Source organism: Ammospiza caudacuta, chromosome 16 (assembly GCF_027887145.1).
Source record: "Ammospiza caudacuta isolate bAmmCau1 chromosome 16, bAmmCau1.pri, whole genome shotgun sequence".
NCBI classification, from domain to species: Eukaryota; Metazoa; Chordata; class Aves; order Passeriformes; family Passerellidae; genus Ammospiza; species Ammospiza caudacuta.
Window position 1 is genome coordinate 3,927,790 of NC_080608.1, and position 18,056 is coordinate 3,945,845.

Sequence of the window (18,056 nt, forward strand, 5' to 3'; positions counted from 1 at the left end):
AAATTAAAGATATGTGATAAGGCCAGCTTATTAATATTAATGTTAAGTCATCTAGGTATAATTTTTCATTAAGATATTTCCTATTAAAATGTGTAATATCATTAGAAAAAAGTCTAAAATTCTCACCTCTGTGAAAATGATACTTATTTCACTGCAGAAGGAGAAATCATCATGCAAGTTCATGGGGTTAAAGAAGTCTGAGCATGCCAAATGATATCTCCAGTCTGGCAAAACTAAGGGGCAGATCCAGGAGAATTCCTCACACCTGAGCTAAACAAGGCTGTTCACAGCTGTGGCAGGCCCAGGGGACCCCTACAAAGCAACAGGCAACAAGAGTGAATAAATATCAACCCCCTGATCATTTATTCTCCTGTGCAAGAATTATGTTAAAGTGGTTTGGGTGTTTTAAATAACAGTAAGACTAATTAGAGATCTCCCTGCTTGTGATGCAGGGAAGTGCAGGTACATCATATGGGTACAAGAGCTGAAGTCAAGTTAGATGATGGCTTTATCAGCATTAAATATCCAAGTTCCCAGCTGACAAGGGAAAAAAGATATCCCTCCACCTTCTTTGAACTTCTTGCATTCTTAACATTCCTTCCATAAATCATTTAATAGATGCCCTATTCATAGGAAAATGCATTGCTGAAGTTAAACAGTGGTTTTTCTCCTTCCACTCTCATTGGAGAGAAGCATAATAAATGATGCCTGATTTGCATGCAAGTTTGCATACACAAAGCTCTTGTCATGAACTAGCAAACAATAAGCTGCTCATGTCAGAACACATTGTACAAATAACAGCATCAAATAGCTACTGAGCTGTATTATTACCCTGCTCTGCTGTGCTACTGAGACTACCCACACAAATCTAGAGTTCTGCAAAGGCAGCAGAGGGGATAAATTGAGCAGCTTTGTGCCTGTCATTGTGCTGCATCCCAAATAACCTCCACTGCTGTGTGGGACATCCTGACTCCAGGGAAGTTCTGAGGCCCTGATGAACCTGTGTGCAGGATGTATAAAAAAGTTTCCCTGATGACACAAGTCAATTTTCCATGTGATGCCTGGAAGCTTCCATCATTCAGGTACTGGCCAATGCACAACCAGTTTGCGTCATGCTGCCATGAAAGTATCAGTATTTCACTATGGGCAGGTTGCTCCTGCAGCTGGGGGCTCTGCAGGGATGGATGAAGTGTGTTACTGATCCAGCTGTCATTGGTCACCCACACACAATTTCAGACCTGGCAAAATCTCTCCTGATGTGTCATGGAGTTACAGCAGAGCTTCTGACAGCTCCTCATGCAGAGTTGGATGCTAACACCTGTTACTGCCTGCCTGCCTTACTTACCTTCTGGAATCTGCCAGAGGAACAGAAGCAAGAGGAAATAATTAGTGGAACTCATCACTGATAATGAAATGGAGTGGCCAGTAGGAGCAGAGAGGTCATTCTTCCCCTGTACTCGGCACTGGTGAGGCCTCACTTGGAGTACTGTATCCAGTTCTGGGCCCCTCGCTTTAGGAGGGACATCGAGTTACTTGAGCGTGTCCAGAGGAGGGCTACGAGACTAATAAGGGGCTTGGAGCGCAAGCCATACGAAGAGCGACTGAGGGAGCTGGGGTTGTTCAGCCTGGAGAAAAGGAGACTCAGGGGCGACCTCATCGCTCTCTACAACTTCCTGAAGGGTGGCTGTGGTGAGCTGGGGGTCGGCCTCTTTCTCCGGGCGACAACGGATAGAACAAGAGGACACAGTCTCAAGCTGCGTCAAGCGAGATGTAAGTTAGAATTAAGAAAGAAATATTTCACAGAAAGAGTGGTCAGATACTGGAATCATTTACCCAGTGAGGTGGTGGAGTCATCATCCCTTGAAGAATTCAAAAAAAGACTGGATGTGGCACTTGCTGCCATGATCTAGTTGAACAGTTAGAACATCGGCTGGACTTGATGATCTTATAGGTCTCTTCCAGCCTTGAACTTCTGTGATTCTGTGATTCTGTGATTCTGTAATGAGGAGGCAGCGGGACAGATCTGCAAAGGATTGAATGAGAGGAGCTGGAGTAGTTCAGGGCAGTTACAGAATCAAAATATGTCTAAAATGAAGAATACTGCTGGCTGTCACTTAGTGAAAGCACTTCTTAGAAGAATGGAATGGCCACTTTTAGAGTTGCTTCAACTTCCTTCTTAAAGAGCAAAGCATATCATGTGCTGCACATGAGTAAAGCCACAGTGCAATGACATTAACAGAGGAATATTTTTAGGATTTAAAAAAATCAATACCATGCTGAGGTAAAACACTAAATTTGCATTGCAATTTAGCTAACACAAGACATGTAAAAATTCATTTTGGAGAGGTATTTTGAAAATGAATTTGCACAGTATATCAGCAGGCAGGATATCGGCCAAATACACTTTGGAAGGGTTGTTTTGGTAGATCACAGTCTTCACCCCCTTAGAACTAGACTTTCAGCATAAATGAGAAAAACTGAAATGTCTTTCTGTCCAGGGCATGACAGCTGGGCAGGTTTCTAGCCCATGGCAAGAAATGTATTCAACAGCAATACCTCCAGGACTACAGTAGCACAGTTTGCAGCTGTCAGCACTTAAAGCAGGGAGAGCTGCAGGTTCCAAGTGTACAGCAGGCTTTTGGTTCATAGCTCACAGATCCAGAGGTGTGCTACTTAGGAAAGCAATCTCACAGGTCCAGGGCAGTTGAAAGGATTCCTGCAAAGTGCTACAAAGTGGAAGTGTTAGGAATTGGCAAACCTACTGGGAAGAAGTTCGTTGTTTTCCTCCCCTGGGGATGCTTTCACATGAAGCAACAAAGGAACTATTGACACTACTGAACAGTGAAGAGTTTCATAAAGTATCCCCTCATCATGAGAGAAAGTTAGTGCATTGTAATTCAGAGTCAATCTGGCAAAGTCCCCACTGCTGTTTATGGGAGAAGTAAATACTCTGAGGCCTGAAATGTGATTTTCCTGTCCAGGGGATACCTGTACCACACCTCTTGGTGTCATCTTTGTACCAGCTCTCATCAGTTTATCATCTGATGAGAGCTGATTCAAAGATGATATTTGTAACATTTAAGCTCTCATCAGTTTATCATCTGTAAGCTCAGGCATTTGGAACCTTGCAGTTAAACCCAAATCTTTAAACCTTGTGGCTTAAATGTCTTGAATTGTAGATAGGGCTCCAACAGGACTGCTGGGGCACAAAGGACCACAGCTAAACAGAACCTGTTACTGCAGGACTGCAGGCTGATGCCATAACGAGGTGGAACAGCCCTGGCAGTGTACAAGGGATCTGTGTGCCCAGACCTCTGCTGTGAACACCAAATCTCTCCTCTGCCCGGCACTAAAGCCAGGGCTGCAGAGTCACACACTCCAGGGCTGCAGAGCCAGGACACAGATGGGGGAAAATGGGGAGTGAGAGCCCAAGGAAAGTGTTTCTAATGGGTCAGTGACAGTGAGGCTGCCCCAGGGATTCTGCAGCAATATACCTCAGATTTACGTAGGACCTTGTTACTCATTAATCATTAGTCAAGACACACTGCCTGCCCTGAAAGCTTCTATTTGCAGTTCTGCTGTGGTACAGAAGGAAAGCAAGTGGTAACCTACTCAGGCATTTTAGGGCTGGATGTGTTTGTGGGGAGATAGGAGCAGCCTGTAAGGGTTAACATTTAAACCAGGGACAAATAATTGCAGAGTCATGAAACACGGTGGTATGTGAAGACAGCTGTATCTCAACATAAAACACACACTGAGAATGAAATAATCAATAAGAATCTTAACAGGGAAAACTATTCAGAGTACTTGGAGCCTAGACTCTCTTCTTGAGCAGTTTAGCAAACATATTTATTAATCACACTATAGGTCTATAAATATCAGTGATATTTTAAATAGATTTTATTTGTGGATCCAACATTAATGGCTTCTTTAATTGCATACTTAAAACCAAACAAACAAAACAATAGGCAAAAAATAATCCTTAAAACCCAGATGCTCTTCCATCCAAAACTCTTACACTGATCATATTGGTGAAATTCAGGAAGGGAAGCATTACCTGTGACAGAGCAGTGCTGCTCATACCAGAATCACTGCTAAGTTTCCCTGCAGCTGCTTCAGAGATGTGCAGGAGCTCCAGGAATGCATTGACATGGCTGCTTGCCTAAACCAGTTCTCTCTGAAAAACACAAAATACAGACAAAGATTTGTTTCATTGCAAAGTAGTACTGTTTGGAGGAGAAATAGGATTACAATGCTTGCAATCATCTTTGCACTCCTCCTTGAGGGGCAGCTCCACCAGGTGAGCTGGTGTGCCAAGCCAGCTCGGTGGCTGCAGGGGAACCAATTCCTTGGTGTTCAGGGAGGACACTGGAGAACAAACCTTTGTGAGTTGGAATTTTGGCAGCACTTGCTCAGCATGCAGAAGCCAAACGTGGCCTTGGGTTGACAGCATCTGGGAAGCAATGAGGCACAAGCTTGGTTTTGTGCACACCTCTGTGGAGTTCCTGTTATTTTCTGGGATTGGGCACTGGGAGAATCAAACAAAGTGCTGAGTGATAAAGGAGTTGCTTTTTACTCTCTGCTGTCACTTAGCAATGTCATTCTTATTACTATATTTTACATCTTTTTTCCCCCACACTTTTGGTCTCTAAGTTCATAATGGAACATTTTCTATTTCAGCACTAAATACAATTCCTCTGATTTTGTGGACCATATATTCTATAGGAACTGTATTTCTGGCCAATTTGTGGCATGTCTGTTGAATCCAAGGCATAAGCACAGTGACTGAAGACATTTCCCAGTTGAAACATTTCTCAGTTTAAACATGACAAATCTTGCAGCCCACCCATCAGGCTGAGATTCTGCAAGGATTGGAATATTCTGAGGGCAGGAGTTGCAGCTCAGGTCTCAGCACATGCTTGCCTTGAGAGAAACTTGCAGTGATGGCACAATGACACCACCAGAAGGGCATTTTCTTTTTTTATTGAACAAAGGTGTTATAGTATAGGTAGGCTTCAGCTCCCAAGTGGCAATTTATTATAGTGGACCTAAAACTAGGAAAAGTCAGAGCAACCTTGATAGTGGAAAACTTGAAACATAAAAGAAATTCAATAATAAATAAGAACACAAGAAAATTGCAGTCATATTGGCTAATTGACAGGTGAAAACGGTCTGCTTTATGAAATTTAAATGATTGGCACCACTTTACTCCAGCAGGGAAACTCCAAGGGTGATTTTTATTCAGTGATAGTATTTTGCATAATAGCAGCCAGTTATAGTTGCCAGGCATGCAAATGCTGATGGCCTGGCCATGTCATCTCAGCATCTGACCTTCTGCTCCATTACCCTGCTCTTCCTCACAGGAATTGCCCAAGTCACACAGGTAAGGGGACTTTTAAAGGCTTGAGTAGTGCAGTAGAAACAAACACAAGTACATGCCCTTCTATACAAATGCTTTATTAAAAATGCTTCTGGGGTTATCCATTTTGAGATATTACTCTACATGAATGTGGAACTCAAGTCAAGTCTTGGTTTAAAAAACTTCATCTATATTTTGAAATGTTTGTTGCTACAGTAGAGTGTAGGAAAAATAAGAATTATTTCTAGTATTTACACACAGACGAACAACATGGATGTTTACAAAATGAAAAAATACAGTACAGAAACTTTTTACAATATCTGCAGTTGATAATCTGAAAGATCCAGCCTTTGAAACTGAAATTCAGAGACAGTTAAACTTCTTACCTCCCTTTTCTTCTTCCCTCACCTCCCACCCCAGTATTCAAACACTTTATTCAGTAAAAATAATTGACATAGAACGTAAAGATATAACAAATGTGTTTTCTTCTTAGAAAAAAACATGTCTTAAACATATATATTTATATATTCAGGACAGATTTTGTTTCCCTCATGTGGCTAGATTTACATGTGTAAGGAATAAAATTGACCCTGTAATTAGAATTGAAAACACAAAGATCCAACAGCAGAAGACAATTCCAGTATTTTGTCATGCTTCCCTGCTGCTTCAAAATTTCTGTTGTGTGCATGATGCTGTCAGTTTGCTGCTCAGCCACATTCCCCCTGGGGCTGGAAGGGGGTCAATCTTTAGAACAGATCTGCACTGGCAGGAGAGAAAGCCAAAGGCAGCACTCACCATTCAGGTGTTGGTTTTACTATACAGTGATTTTTATGATGGATTCTGCAGTGTTCAGGAGAGCTTTGGCCAAATAAGAATTTGATGAGTATTTAGTAGAGGAAGCCTATACCTGAAGATAGGATATTAAAGGTACCATCACATTTCTGTTATCACTTTAAAAAGCACAGCAATGCTAAAAAGCACACCAGAAAGAGCCTCCTGCCTAAGGCAAACTGTAACTTCTCATGGACTTCTGTAGAGGAGCCTGCCTGGTTGGCAGCAGTACAAGCAGTGTCTAAGGAGACCTTTTTACTATTCTTCCTCTTGGCATCCCTTATTTTCCACGTGCAGCTGCTGAACGTGGAGTGTTTCTGGTTTCAGTGTAATGGGTAACGAGTTTGTGGCTGTCAGGAGGAAGATGGATACAGTGTGGCCCTAGAGACAAGAAGAGGCTAATGCTAATCACCTGCCCATGGATCATTTCCTCTCATAAATAACTATCCTTTAGTGTCCTAGAATCCTTCATTTAAACCTCTGTCCCTTCCCTGGTGTACAGGGTGTTGTTTGTGCTGAGGCTGCTGTAGAAATGGCTGTTAAACTGGTTGAGCACCGAGTTGCTGTGGCCAAGGTGACTGGAAGGCATGGAATTGGACCACTCTCCCACACCATGGCTGGGAATACTGGAGAGTGGGGAGTAGGAATTGAAGCCTACCATGTTCTGCCCCATTTTGTCAATGGGTTCAGAGCTGAGTCCCACGGGCCCCGAGCGGCTCCCCGAGCTGGAGCTGTGGACATAGGCGGTCATGCTGGAGAGGAAGTTATTGAGGCATGGGCTGCTGGAGGAGGGAGGAGGAGATCCCTTCTCAGGTGAATTGTCAGCCCCAGGTGATGAGTTTTCCAAGATATCCTGATGCTCTGCAGCTTTGGGGCTGCCACTCAGGGTACTGTCCTCAGATTTCTCTGATACAAGAGCAGCAGCACTGGCCTCAATGTCAGACTTTCTCTTCCGCTTCCTCCGAAAGTTTCCATTGTCAAACATCTTCTCACAGTTCGGGTCCAGAGTCCAGTAATTCCCTTTTCCTGTCCAAGGAAACCCACACTTTTAGTTTAAAAATAAACACATAAACAAGCAAAAACCCCAGTCATTTAGGTCTTTACCGTGCTTCTCTCATTTCCCAGAAACAGAACAATTGCATGAGCAATACACATGGATTTTTAGTCACTCAAAAGTACAAGTCTGTTGAATTCAGAAAAAAAGTTTAAAGTTTGGGTTCTACCCTTTAGTCCTGACTGTTCACAGAGGCAAAAATACATGTGGAGTCACTGGGAGGGCTTTTTGTTTTGTTTTCTTGGTGAGGGAAGGAGGTTTTCAGTATACAGCTGGTCTTCTGAATTTATGGCAGAGAGTAGTCAAATCCCACACTAGGATCCCACTCCAGATTCAGTGGGGTAGCATAGATTTCTAACAAGATAGAACTAGACTTTTGGTCCTCTACTGCAGAATAATTTCAATGAGTTTTTAATGTTCTCCATGGTTCTTAAAAGCTATTGATAGGAAACCATGAATGAAGGAATATCTGACAGCCTACCAGCCAAGGGGTTGGTAATGGCAGAGGTGTCATTCCAAGGAAAACACTAATTGAAACAAACAAAATAAAAGCACCCTGCTCTCCTCTTGAGAATTAATGCTGACTCCCCAAAGCCATCAGATTTCTTTGACAAATCCCCCTCCCTTGGATTCCCAGTTAAGTTTGACACAAGTCATGCATTACACCAAATGGGTCATGAGTGTGCCTTGCCCAGTTAAATGTTCCTGTGTGTGCTGAGTCTCATGCTCAGCTCATTGATCCTTTCTCAGGAGGACCCAGGGCAGGACAGAATTCCCTTCCCTGCAGAGACCTCACACAGCACTGATTCACACCTCACCTGTGCACAGCTGCTTTCTACTTCAGCCTTTTGAAAACAAAGTGCTGCTGTGTCTATGTCCAGTATCTGGGCTACTATGTATTTTAAAATTCATCAAGTTCAATGAGAGGTGGGGGAAAAGGGGGAGAGGGCTATACCTGGATCATCTTCATCTCGAGGCACCTTCTTGAAGCAGTCGTTGAGAGACAAGTTGTGCCGGATGGAATTCTGCCAGCCAGCCTTGCTTTTGTTGTAGAACGGGAAGTTGTCAGCCACGTACTGGTAGATCTGGCTCAGAGTCAGCCTCTTGTCAGGCGCCCCGTGGATGGCCATGGCAATGAGGGCAGAGTAGGAGTAAGGAGGTCTCACCAACTTCATGAGCTCCTCTTGGGACGGGAGGGGAAGCCAGCCAAGGTCAGTTCCTCCCAAGCCGTGCACGTTGGGCAGGAGCTGCCTCTGCATCCCGTAGGACTGCGGGATGAAGGGGCTGCTGTTGGATCCTGGCAGGTACGGCGGGGGGGTGATGGAAGGTCCATTCAGCCAGAGGTAAGGGTTGGGAGTGCTGCTGTAATCTGCTGTCTCAAAGGTGCTTGGCCTCTGGGGGCTGGGGACGTTCTGAGGGTGGAAGAAGTTCTCGTAGTAGATGTTCATCTCCGGAGGCTCCTGGCCGATGTTGGGGAACTGAGGGCTGCAGCGTGGAGGGGAGTGCGATGGGGGCTCAAAGAAGCTCATGCTCTGAGCCAGGCAGCTGCTGAGCTGTGACACACCTGTGCTCGTGCTCCTTTCCCGGGACAGGTGCATCACCTGTGCCCTTCCCTAGGTACTTATGCACCTGTAAATGTTTCAGCCCGGGCTGCAGGCTCCACCCCGCAGCCCTGAGTGGCTGCAGATGAGGACGATATCCTTTTTGGAATGCTGGCAGTCCCACTCAGTCATTGATGTCACATCAACCAAACGTGAAAGTTACAGCTGTTTATCTTCTTAAATGAATGAAGGAATTTTCCATTAATGTGATGCACATGGAGAAAGCCTAGGGCTTCTTGAAGTTAAAACTCAGAGATCCTCCTCTTTCTACAGTGAAGCTTTAGCATTTCCTATTTTTTTCTTCTTAAAGAAAAGGCATTTTGTGCTGCTCTTAGTAATACCTCAGAATGCAAAAGCCATTGTCAATAGCCAGTGAAACAGTAGAGATATATACTTAAAAAACAAAAAAGAAGAAGAAAAGAAAAAAGAAAAGAAAAGGTCAAACCTTTTCCTTTTGTAACTTTAATTGCAGACTTGCTTGTACTTCCCCCTAGGCAATCACAGTACTACAGGCAAATTCTGTGGCTGGTTATTCACGTGAGTAATCTTACTGATATAAATGGAATTAACTCCCTAAAGTAAGGATTAATCTTGTGAGGAAAAAAATTCAAGCTTAATAATCAAACCTTTCTTTAGAGTTAAAGTGGTGGACTGAGATGGGAAATCATTATGTGTTGCTTCCTCTTTGCTTCAGGATTGGTGCAGAGAGCTCATAAAACCTCTCAGCCCAACTTCTAAACAGGAAAGCAGCAATAGTGTTCAGCACAGCTCTTCTTAGCCAAGTTCCAATAACTTCATCTGTATCTATACAGAAAAGAGCTGATTCCTTAAAATTAAGTAATAAGGAAAAACCTCCAGCCCTTTTATGATTTGGACAAATCCTTGGTGCTTTGCATGGGGAGAGAGCAGAGCTGCAATCTCACCACCCCTGGCTCAGGATGGCAGCTCTTCACTGCATGAACCCTGCGCTGGAGCTGGGGCAGAGCTGCAATTCCCTTCACAGTCATATTTTTCTTGTGATTAAACACACACATCATTTAAAACTTGCCTCAGCCTTAATATCCATGCAATTAAAGAAGGTCATGATATGACAGAGCCTTCCAGATAGCTCTTGTCCTGTAATTTCTGCAGAAACATCAGTTTTGATCCATGGATTTGAGTTCCTGGCTGTACCAAAGGCCTTTTGCTTTGTCACACATTCACCCTAATCCTTTGTGCTGTAGCACAACCAGCCAGACTCCCTACTCCCCAAGAATTAGTGATTCACTAATGTCATGTCCATATTGGTGCTTTGAAAGGTATGAAAAAAATTCCACTGGGAATGCTGCTGAAATATTGAGCACAGAATGACAAAGCAAGCCAATCTGCCAGCTCAGAAGTGCAGCTCCACAGCTGTTACTTTAAAAATCCATGCTTTCACTGCACAGAAAATCATTTCTACCACAACAAACAAGCTGTTACTTTAATTTGAATGGCTGAGAGCTCAGAATATGTAAATGCTAAATAACCTGTTCAGAGACACATAAAGCAGTCAACAGTTAAGTGTTGGGACTGGCTTATTTTCTTAGTGACAACTGCAGTGCAAAAGGTGACTTGGACAAAAAAAAGAAAGAAAATGAATTCTTTTTCAGGAACTAATAATGTGAGTGCCTCCCTCCTCAAGCAACTAATCTGCAATAATCTTTTTCACCATAAGAATCTGAGTTACAAACATGCAAAATGCTATTTGAGCAACATCTCCTACACCTTCCTAGTTAACTTTTTAACACATAGATGTATTTAAAAATGATATGTATATTCCTGAAAATACTGGTATTTTGCTAATAACCCCCCTTCATTTACAGAAGAGTCAATAGAATAAAACATTTAAGAAACACAAGTAAAACCACATTTACAATTAACTAAAGAGCCAGAATATAGTGAGAAAAGTAAACATAATACATTTTGACCTGCTCAACAAATTAGATTTTTTGCCAAAAAACCCTTGAAAACAAGAAAAACTTGTAAATTTATTCCAAGTAAAAATTCAACTAACTGCATCATGGACTTTGATGAGTGACATTTAATACTTATTCCCTGAGGTGCACTGCATGCATAGTTAAATAAAAATACACTAAAGTGGGTGCTGAGTGAATACAGCCTTTGAAAAATGCCCAGGCTTTACAAAGGGCAAAAACATTAGTGCTGCAGCCAGACTGGTGCGTAAAATTCCCTCTGCCAAGGGCTCCTGTGAGGTTCTGTGCAGGGCATGGAGCAGGGTGAGCCCGAGCTGTGCTGTGCCAGGGGATACCCAGCCCTGCCAGCTCTCCCTCCTGAGCTCCCACAGAAAAGCAGGGTGAGGATGGCAAGCGCTGCTTTTACAGCAGGGAGGTGCAGAGACACCTCTGGGCTGCTGCCACGGAGCTGTGAAAGGGGGACAAAGTCTGATCCCTCCCTGGCATGGCTGGGCTGGCACAGGACACAATCCCATCAGCAGCATTTCCCTTCAGCTGGCTGGGCCTGATTTACTCAGGGCAGACTATAAACAGTGCCAGGAAAAGGCACTTTGTGAGTGCTCTGGGCACACCTTGCTGCTGCAGGGTCACTGCAGCACACGCTCCTGGGCAGCTCCTCTGCTGCAGATGCTCCTCTGCAGCCAAGGAAGAGAATCTGCTCTGCTCAAGCTGTGGTGGCAGAGTCAGAACTGAAGGAAATTGAGTCTAACCAGGAATATTGTCCTCAGGTCTTCACTGAGAGTCTTGCTTTTGGCAGGGCTGGAAGAAGGCAGCAATCCCAGAAGTGGAGAAAAGAGAAGAAAAACTGGTGAGGCTTCCATATAAAGAAGCTGGAAAGATGTGGCAAGCTATACTAACAGATCTTGGTTAGGGATTAAAATCTCTGCAAATAAATTGGAGGCTGCTCCTGGAGAAAGTTTAATAATCATTATTTCCAAGTGCATTGGGTCAGTAAGGTCTGACTAGGCAGGATGCATCACATTTTTAAAATGTCTTTATTGCAGTCCAGTCCTGCATGGCCCTGGGTGCCTGTCTCTACCAGCTGGAAACCTGGTCAGCCACAGGTTGTTGTCAAACCAAAGACTGCTGACAACTCTTGTGTTATACAAATATTTGCTCCTCTCAATTTCTTAAATGAAGCTCCAAAATCTGCAGGGTTGAGGCTGACCCATTGTTTTCCTTAGGTTTTTAGATCAGCTCCATGTACCCCTCTACTCCAGCCAACAGTAGTATTTCCTCACGCTGACTACCCTTCTATAAAAGAAAATATCTGAAATTTTGTGGTAAGAAAGGTTCTGATTAGTTTCCTTTAAACTCAGATAACTCAGGATTTCCACAGTAACCTACACATGGCAGTGTGTCTGAAATGCAGTGACTGGGGAGAGGTGTGCACACACCAGCACATGGGTCATACAAACAATTCCTATGGTCACAAAAAAGAGGGAAAAATTGTTTTTAAAAAAAAAGGGTCCATATGTAAGTCAATACACCAAGCAACCCACCTTGTTTGAAACAATTGACACCCTGAATTCAGAAACAGGTCAGTATCCATCAATAAGACATTTTCACACAGTGAAAAATTCCCTATGTTCCCAGTTGTCCAGTAGATTACTTTTACAAGTCTTCATGTCTTATTCCACTAATCATCTGCCCAGCATATCCACAAAATAATCCACACCAACAGGCTGTAGCAGCAAAGCAATGTCATCTCAAGGGCATTACAAAAGAACAAGAAATTTAAAATACAGCACTGCAAACCAAGGAAACTGAGCTTTATTTCTAGAAAGGCAGGTTGAACATTAAATTAATGGAAAAGGCAATATCATTTGGATCTGTGCCATAAGTGCTGCAATGCTAGAATGCCCTTAGACTTATCAAGCTTTCCAGAACAAAATCACTGTGGATTTTTGAAGCCACTTTAGAACTGGGTTTTTAGAAGGTTGTGAAACCTTGTAAAGTCTCATAGCTGCTCTCTGACATGAGAATGATGATAATAAAAGCAGTCATAACTCCTACCTCCAAAAAGGCCTTCTACCATCTCTTAGCATATAATAAATATGGTAGAGGGGATTAGGTGTCCCCTGACTCGTGTATCAGTTGTGACAGGCCACAGGCAGGCAAGGAATCTACAGCTTCCCCTGGCTGGGATGCTGTGGATGGGATTTCCCCTGGGATCTGCTCTGCTGAGGGACACAGACACGGTCACATCTGCCACAGAGGGGCAGAATCACCCTGTTACAAATCCTTCTCATGGTAGAATCCGAGGTGTCCCTCCCATTTATAGGAGTTAATACAGATACAGACCCTTCAATCAATCCTACTTTGACAGTCCTCATGGCACACAGAAGCTGTAGCTATCCTGGAAAACAAAAAACTACATTGAAAAAGGATAATTCTGTGCAAAACCCAACAGGGTTCCCTCTTTCAGATCATCTGCTTCTACTCTCACCACTAAATGTGTGTTTATATGAGAAACCAGTGGTGCTAAAATTAAATGAGGTCTTGTGTGAACATCAACATGGGTACCAGAGAAATTAATCTGTACACACTTCCAAAACCCTTCAAAGTTTAAATTCTTGTGTATTTCAATGAAATGAATTCATTAATTTCAAAGATTTATAGAAAGAAAAAGTAACATACTACTGTTTTTGTTTCAGTCACATTTCAACATTAAGGTACTTGCTGGTGAGGGTAAATCAGCTCCTCCCTCTCCACTATTCAAATGGAGATTTCGTTGAAAAGACATTTTAGAACCACAGAATTTTTCAGAAAGCATAACTTCATTTTTTTAAGGAAAGAAGTTTTTTTCAGTATTCTGCACCCTTTAGTACACACACCACACAAACACTTGGGGGGAATTAAATAGAAACTAAAGCTGGAACGCGAATCAAGGGCCGGGAACTTCTCTGCGGCCACACCCGGGCTCAGATGAACTGCGGGAGTTTTATTGCAGCCGGGTTGGAGCGCTGGAGCCTGAGATGACCTGACCTGTGAGCAGGGATTCAGGGCTCGGCTAATCCCGGCGCTTCCAGGATTATCAGCGAGCCCCACAGGCCAGCCGCGACACGGGCAGGGTATCGCGACATCCTATCGCCACCCGGTGACACTGGCTGGGAATGCACGGCTGCCCGGGAGCCTTCTGCGCTGTCCTGCTGATACTGGCTCGCCCGGATCTACAAAAATAACCCATTCCATGTGGAAACAGTGTAAACCTTTTCCTATTAGAATCCTTCATTTGCTTTGGAATTCTCCGTGGAAATTCTGGTGGATTTAGAGATGTCTTTGGTTTAGATTAGTTTCCTTTTTTCTTTTTTTCTTTTCTTTTCTGTTTCCCCATTCTGATTTCCACTATTCATCTTTTCCTGTTTTGTGAAATTAGACCAAATGCAGCCTTAAAGAAACTGTCTTTGAATTCAAGGACTGTGCACTAGTACTACCATCCATGTCAAAGCAACTGAAGAAAGGTTTTGGATTCCTCATTATTTGTAGAATCCTGGTATCCAATCATAACATACTTTACCATACAATAAAATCCCATACAAAATACAAGCTTAAAAGGTCTGCATCTAAAGCTACTCTATCTGGTGCTGGTTTTTTATATCTAAAAACATATAAATAAACATTCCACAGGAAGCCTTCCCTCAAAATATCTGTTGAACATGGAGAGTTGTTTAGAGTTTTTCTAGTTACAGCAGCACAAGATTCCTGCTACCTCACCTATATGAGCCTTTTTTGATGCTTGTTTGCCAGGGCACAGATCCCTTAAATGAGTGTTTTCTGATGCCCACCATCTGTGCTGTGCCATTTAAACCCATGGTGACACCTTCAGCAGCCACCTGCCATGAGCTGAACTGATCCCAGCACTGGCAAGGCCTCTCAAGGGTTAACTGAGGAGGGGAGATCAGTCATGCCTGCCGCATGAACCTGGGGCTAAATGCAGGCTGAGTACCCACACACAGAGTGGGGCATCTGGGGCTGCAGGATGCATTAATAGACATGAAAAAATCATTTTCACAGGCACTCTGTTTGTTCCAGCTCAGACACTCACAGGGGCTGTCTCATCACAGGCTCAGCCACAGGAAAGATCCCTCATGGCACACAGAAGCTGTCAGCTATCCCTGAAAGACAAAAAACTGCATTGAAAAAGGACAATTCTGTGCAAAACCCAATCAGATCAAACTGGCCTCGCTTTAAAGCCGTGATTAAATTTATCTAACATTTAAAAGTTTATGAAATCCGTGGCCTACCCGAGGTTTGTTTGCAGAGCAATTCTTCATTTACAGTGTTAATCTTTAGCGCCCTCTGCATCATAAGAGCAAATCAGAACAGATAATTACACAGAGTCAATAAAGAACAAGTCCTCTCCTCACCCCGGAGCAGTAAACACTGCCAGTGCTGAAGTCCTTACAGCTGAGGGCAGCCCTGGAGTGTTGCTCAATGCTCCCCCTCAGAAGGACCTGGAATGCCTAAGAGCGAGCAGGGACTCAGTTCTGGGAGGGAAATATAAATTCTATGCAGGGATTTCTCCAAGGCACCCAGGATAGGAGATGGCCGCAAGCTTTTTGTCATAGAGGCTTCCATATTCCTAAAAAAAAAAAATAGAGAGATGCATCTAAAAAGATGGACATCTCTTCATCGAAAAAATACTGACAGTAAGAATCCTTAAACTGTTTCATTTTCTTCCCTCCTCAGAAACAGTTAAAAAAAAAAAGAGTCTAGAAAACAGAAGTTGGCTTTAAATTCACTGATTTCTCTTGGTTTCTAAATGAGAAAAATGCTGTATTTGGTTAAGTTATTCCTTTTATCTTCCTTCACTCTGGAGAATTGACCTCTGCTTTTGTTTTAAACAGAATGCCCTAATTCTGGATGATTCTCATTGACATTGGCATGTATGGAACCAGTCTCTGGGATAAATTCTCCATAATTTGAATAGTTTTGTTCTGAAGCTACAAAAAAAAAAGAAAAAAGGATCCTCTGGTATTTTTATGATACTTAAGGTAAAATCCTTGAAAGTAGCAGAGGAAGTGAGCAAGAGAATTATATGGTTGGGTGCCTTCAAACACAACTCCTGTACAGTGACTGACTTAAACAGAAAGCAGATTTAATAAAAAATAAAACCACTTTCTCTTTTCTATCATGCTATTTTAAAAATGTATTTAACACCTCTTCTTTCTGACAGTGCCCTCATGCCATGGTCAGGGTGGAACAAATGAAAGCAGAGATCCAGTGATGTCTCATGTGTCAGTGGAGTCCTCACAGAATAACCAGGACCCCCACTGGGCACTGGAAATTGTTGGTTTTTAAGGTCTTTTGCAACTCAAACCGTTCCATGATTCTCCTCACCCACAATTTCTACTGTCTAATAAAGAAGGTTACAGGCTGTGTGTGATAGAGATAAAAGTTCAATGTCAGGCAGGTACACAGGACTATCACATATTCAAGTTCCAGAACAATGTGTTCCTAAGGTCTGTAAAATCTTTAATAAAACTCTCCTTCCTCCTCAGAAACTTGATCCTTATTGACTTAGACTCTGACCATTTTCCTAAAGCTCACACCAGCGAATTTTAAATGAGATTTTAAGGGCAATAATTTTCCCCCAGAATGAATATTTAATTCATAATTTCATAATAAGAACTTGGTATAATTTCATGGCACAAACAAGGGCAGGCTGGATACCCAGGTCAGGTGAGGATACTCCTGAGCGCCCTGACTGGGTAAATGCCAACATTTGCTGTGCAGACCTTGTGCTGCACTGACACAGCGGCTCCTGGGGCTGGACAGCACCTCCAACACGGTTTTACAGTCCACAGAGACACCCAGGTTCCTGTGTCTGGGTAAAAATGAGATTTCTGCCTGAACTGAACGACAATGTGCAGCCTGAATGCATCTCAGGTCATTGCAGTGTAACAGCTCAGTGCAGGTCAGCTCATCAAATTCAGCTGCATGTGCAGCTTCCCTGCCCTGCAAACAGCTCATTAATTACAGATCACACAGCCCCATCCTTATCTCAGTGATAGCAAACCAGACTGCCACCAGCCAGACAACTGGAAATGTCACAGAGAGGGGAAATAACTGCTACAGAAAAGCACAGGAGAACGTGGTGGGGTTCCTGAAGCCATTCCAGAGCTGGAGTGGAGCCATTCCTGCTGCACTAATTCACAGCAGCCAAAGCCTCACCCTGTCCTGGAGGAAATTTCTGCCCTCTGTGCTTCACCTCAAAGAATGGCAAATACAGGTTCTGTCCCTCACCTCTGCACACATGAACTAAAAGCCTGTTGAGCTCATGACACGCATGGCAGCAACCACTGATAATTCACATTTTTAAACAGATGCTGCCATGCTGGCACTTTATTGTCCCAGGGCATCAATTGTCCTTCATCCTATGTTGCTTGTTTGGACTAAATGTCGGTATCCACAGTTTCTGGAAACTTGTGAAAAGCTGGAGCTTGTTGTCCAAACATCCTTAAAATTCCAGTTTTGTGAATGCCCTCTTCTTGGCAGCTATTTTTTCTTTGTAATTTTGCTTTTCTCCTCAGGGTTGATTGACATGATTTCAGGCTTGGAACCTGGGCTGGCAAGGGAAGGACAATCTATGGTGTGGGACAATGAAAAAAATTATCACTGATTTATAGTAAACTAAATGTGAAACTAAAACCTTCCCCAAAAACTCAACTAAAACCTGAGCAAAACACAAGCAGAAATCCTGAACCCCTGTCTTAACACACAACACCAAATATCCCTTGGACATTGTGCTCCCTCCTTCCTGGTATTTGTTTCTGGGCACTTCCTTCACTTCCATTCTTACTACTTCTTTATTTTGAGTCACAGTATTTCAATAACAAGTTATAATAACAGCTAGAAGTAAAACTCAATTTGTCCACTCACCTGAAAACATCTCTGAAGGATTCCATAAATAAAAGGGAAACTTTAACAGTATTTTTACAAAGAATAAACAGTTTCTAAATCATCTAGAATCAAAAATTTTCTTTTAAAGTACTTGTTTATTTTCTGCTATATTCAGGGTACCTTCAGATAATATTGAAGGACAGCTTTGACACCCTCCCTCCTCTTCCCCCAGGTTTGCAAGATGTTAAATGTGAACCGTTCAACCTTTGATTTTTCTACCTTCTCTATTAAACAGAAGACTTTTTTCATGGAAAACATTTTTCTTCCTTTGTGCCTCTTCGGAAGTACTATCAATTTTTTGTGAAAAGCAA

At 42.9% G+C, this 18,056-nt stretch overlaps 1 protein-coding gene across 2 annotated transcripts; it reads right to left on the reverse strand.

Moving 5' to 3' along the window:
* Nucleotides 1-6,662: 6,662 nt before the first annotated feature.
* On the reverse strand, nt 6,663-8,773 carry FOXI1 (forkhead box I1). 2 transcript variants are annotated; one of them, XM_058815484.1, is made up of 2 exons: nt 8,200-8,773; nt 6,663-7,216 (listed from the first exon to the last, which is right to left on the reverse strand). In XM_058815484.1, the coding sequence occupies exons 1-2, from the start codon at nt 8,771-8,773 to the stop codon at nt 6,663-6,665; spliced, it is 1,128 nt and encodes a 375-aa protein (XP_058671467.1). The 2 variants fall into 2 exon arrangements, with proteins under 2 accessions (XP_058671467.1, XP_058671468.1); XM_058815485.1 differs by having other exon boundaries at nt 6,663-6,896; nt 8,165-8,773.
* Nucleotides 8,774-18,056: the final 9,283 nt, after the last annotated feature.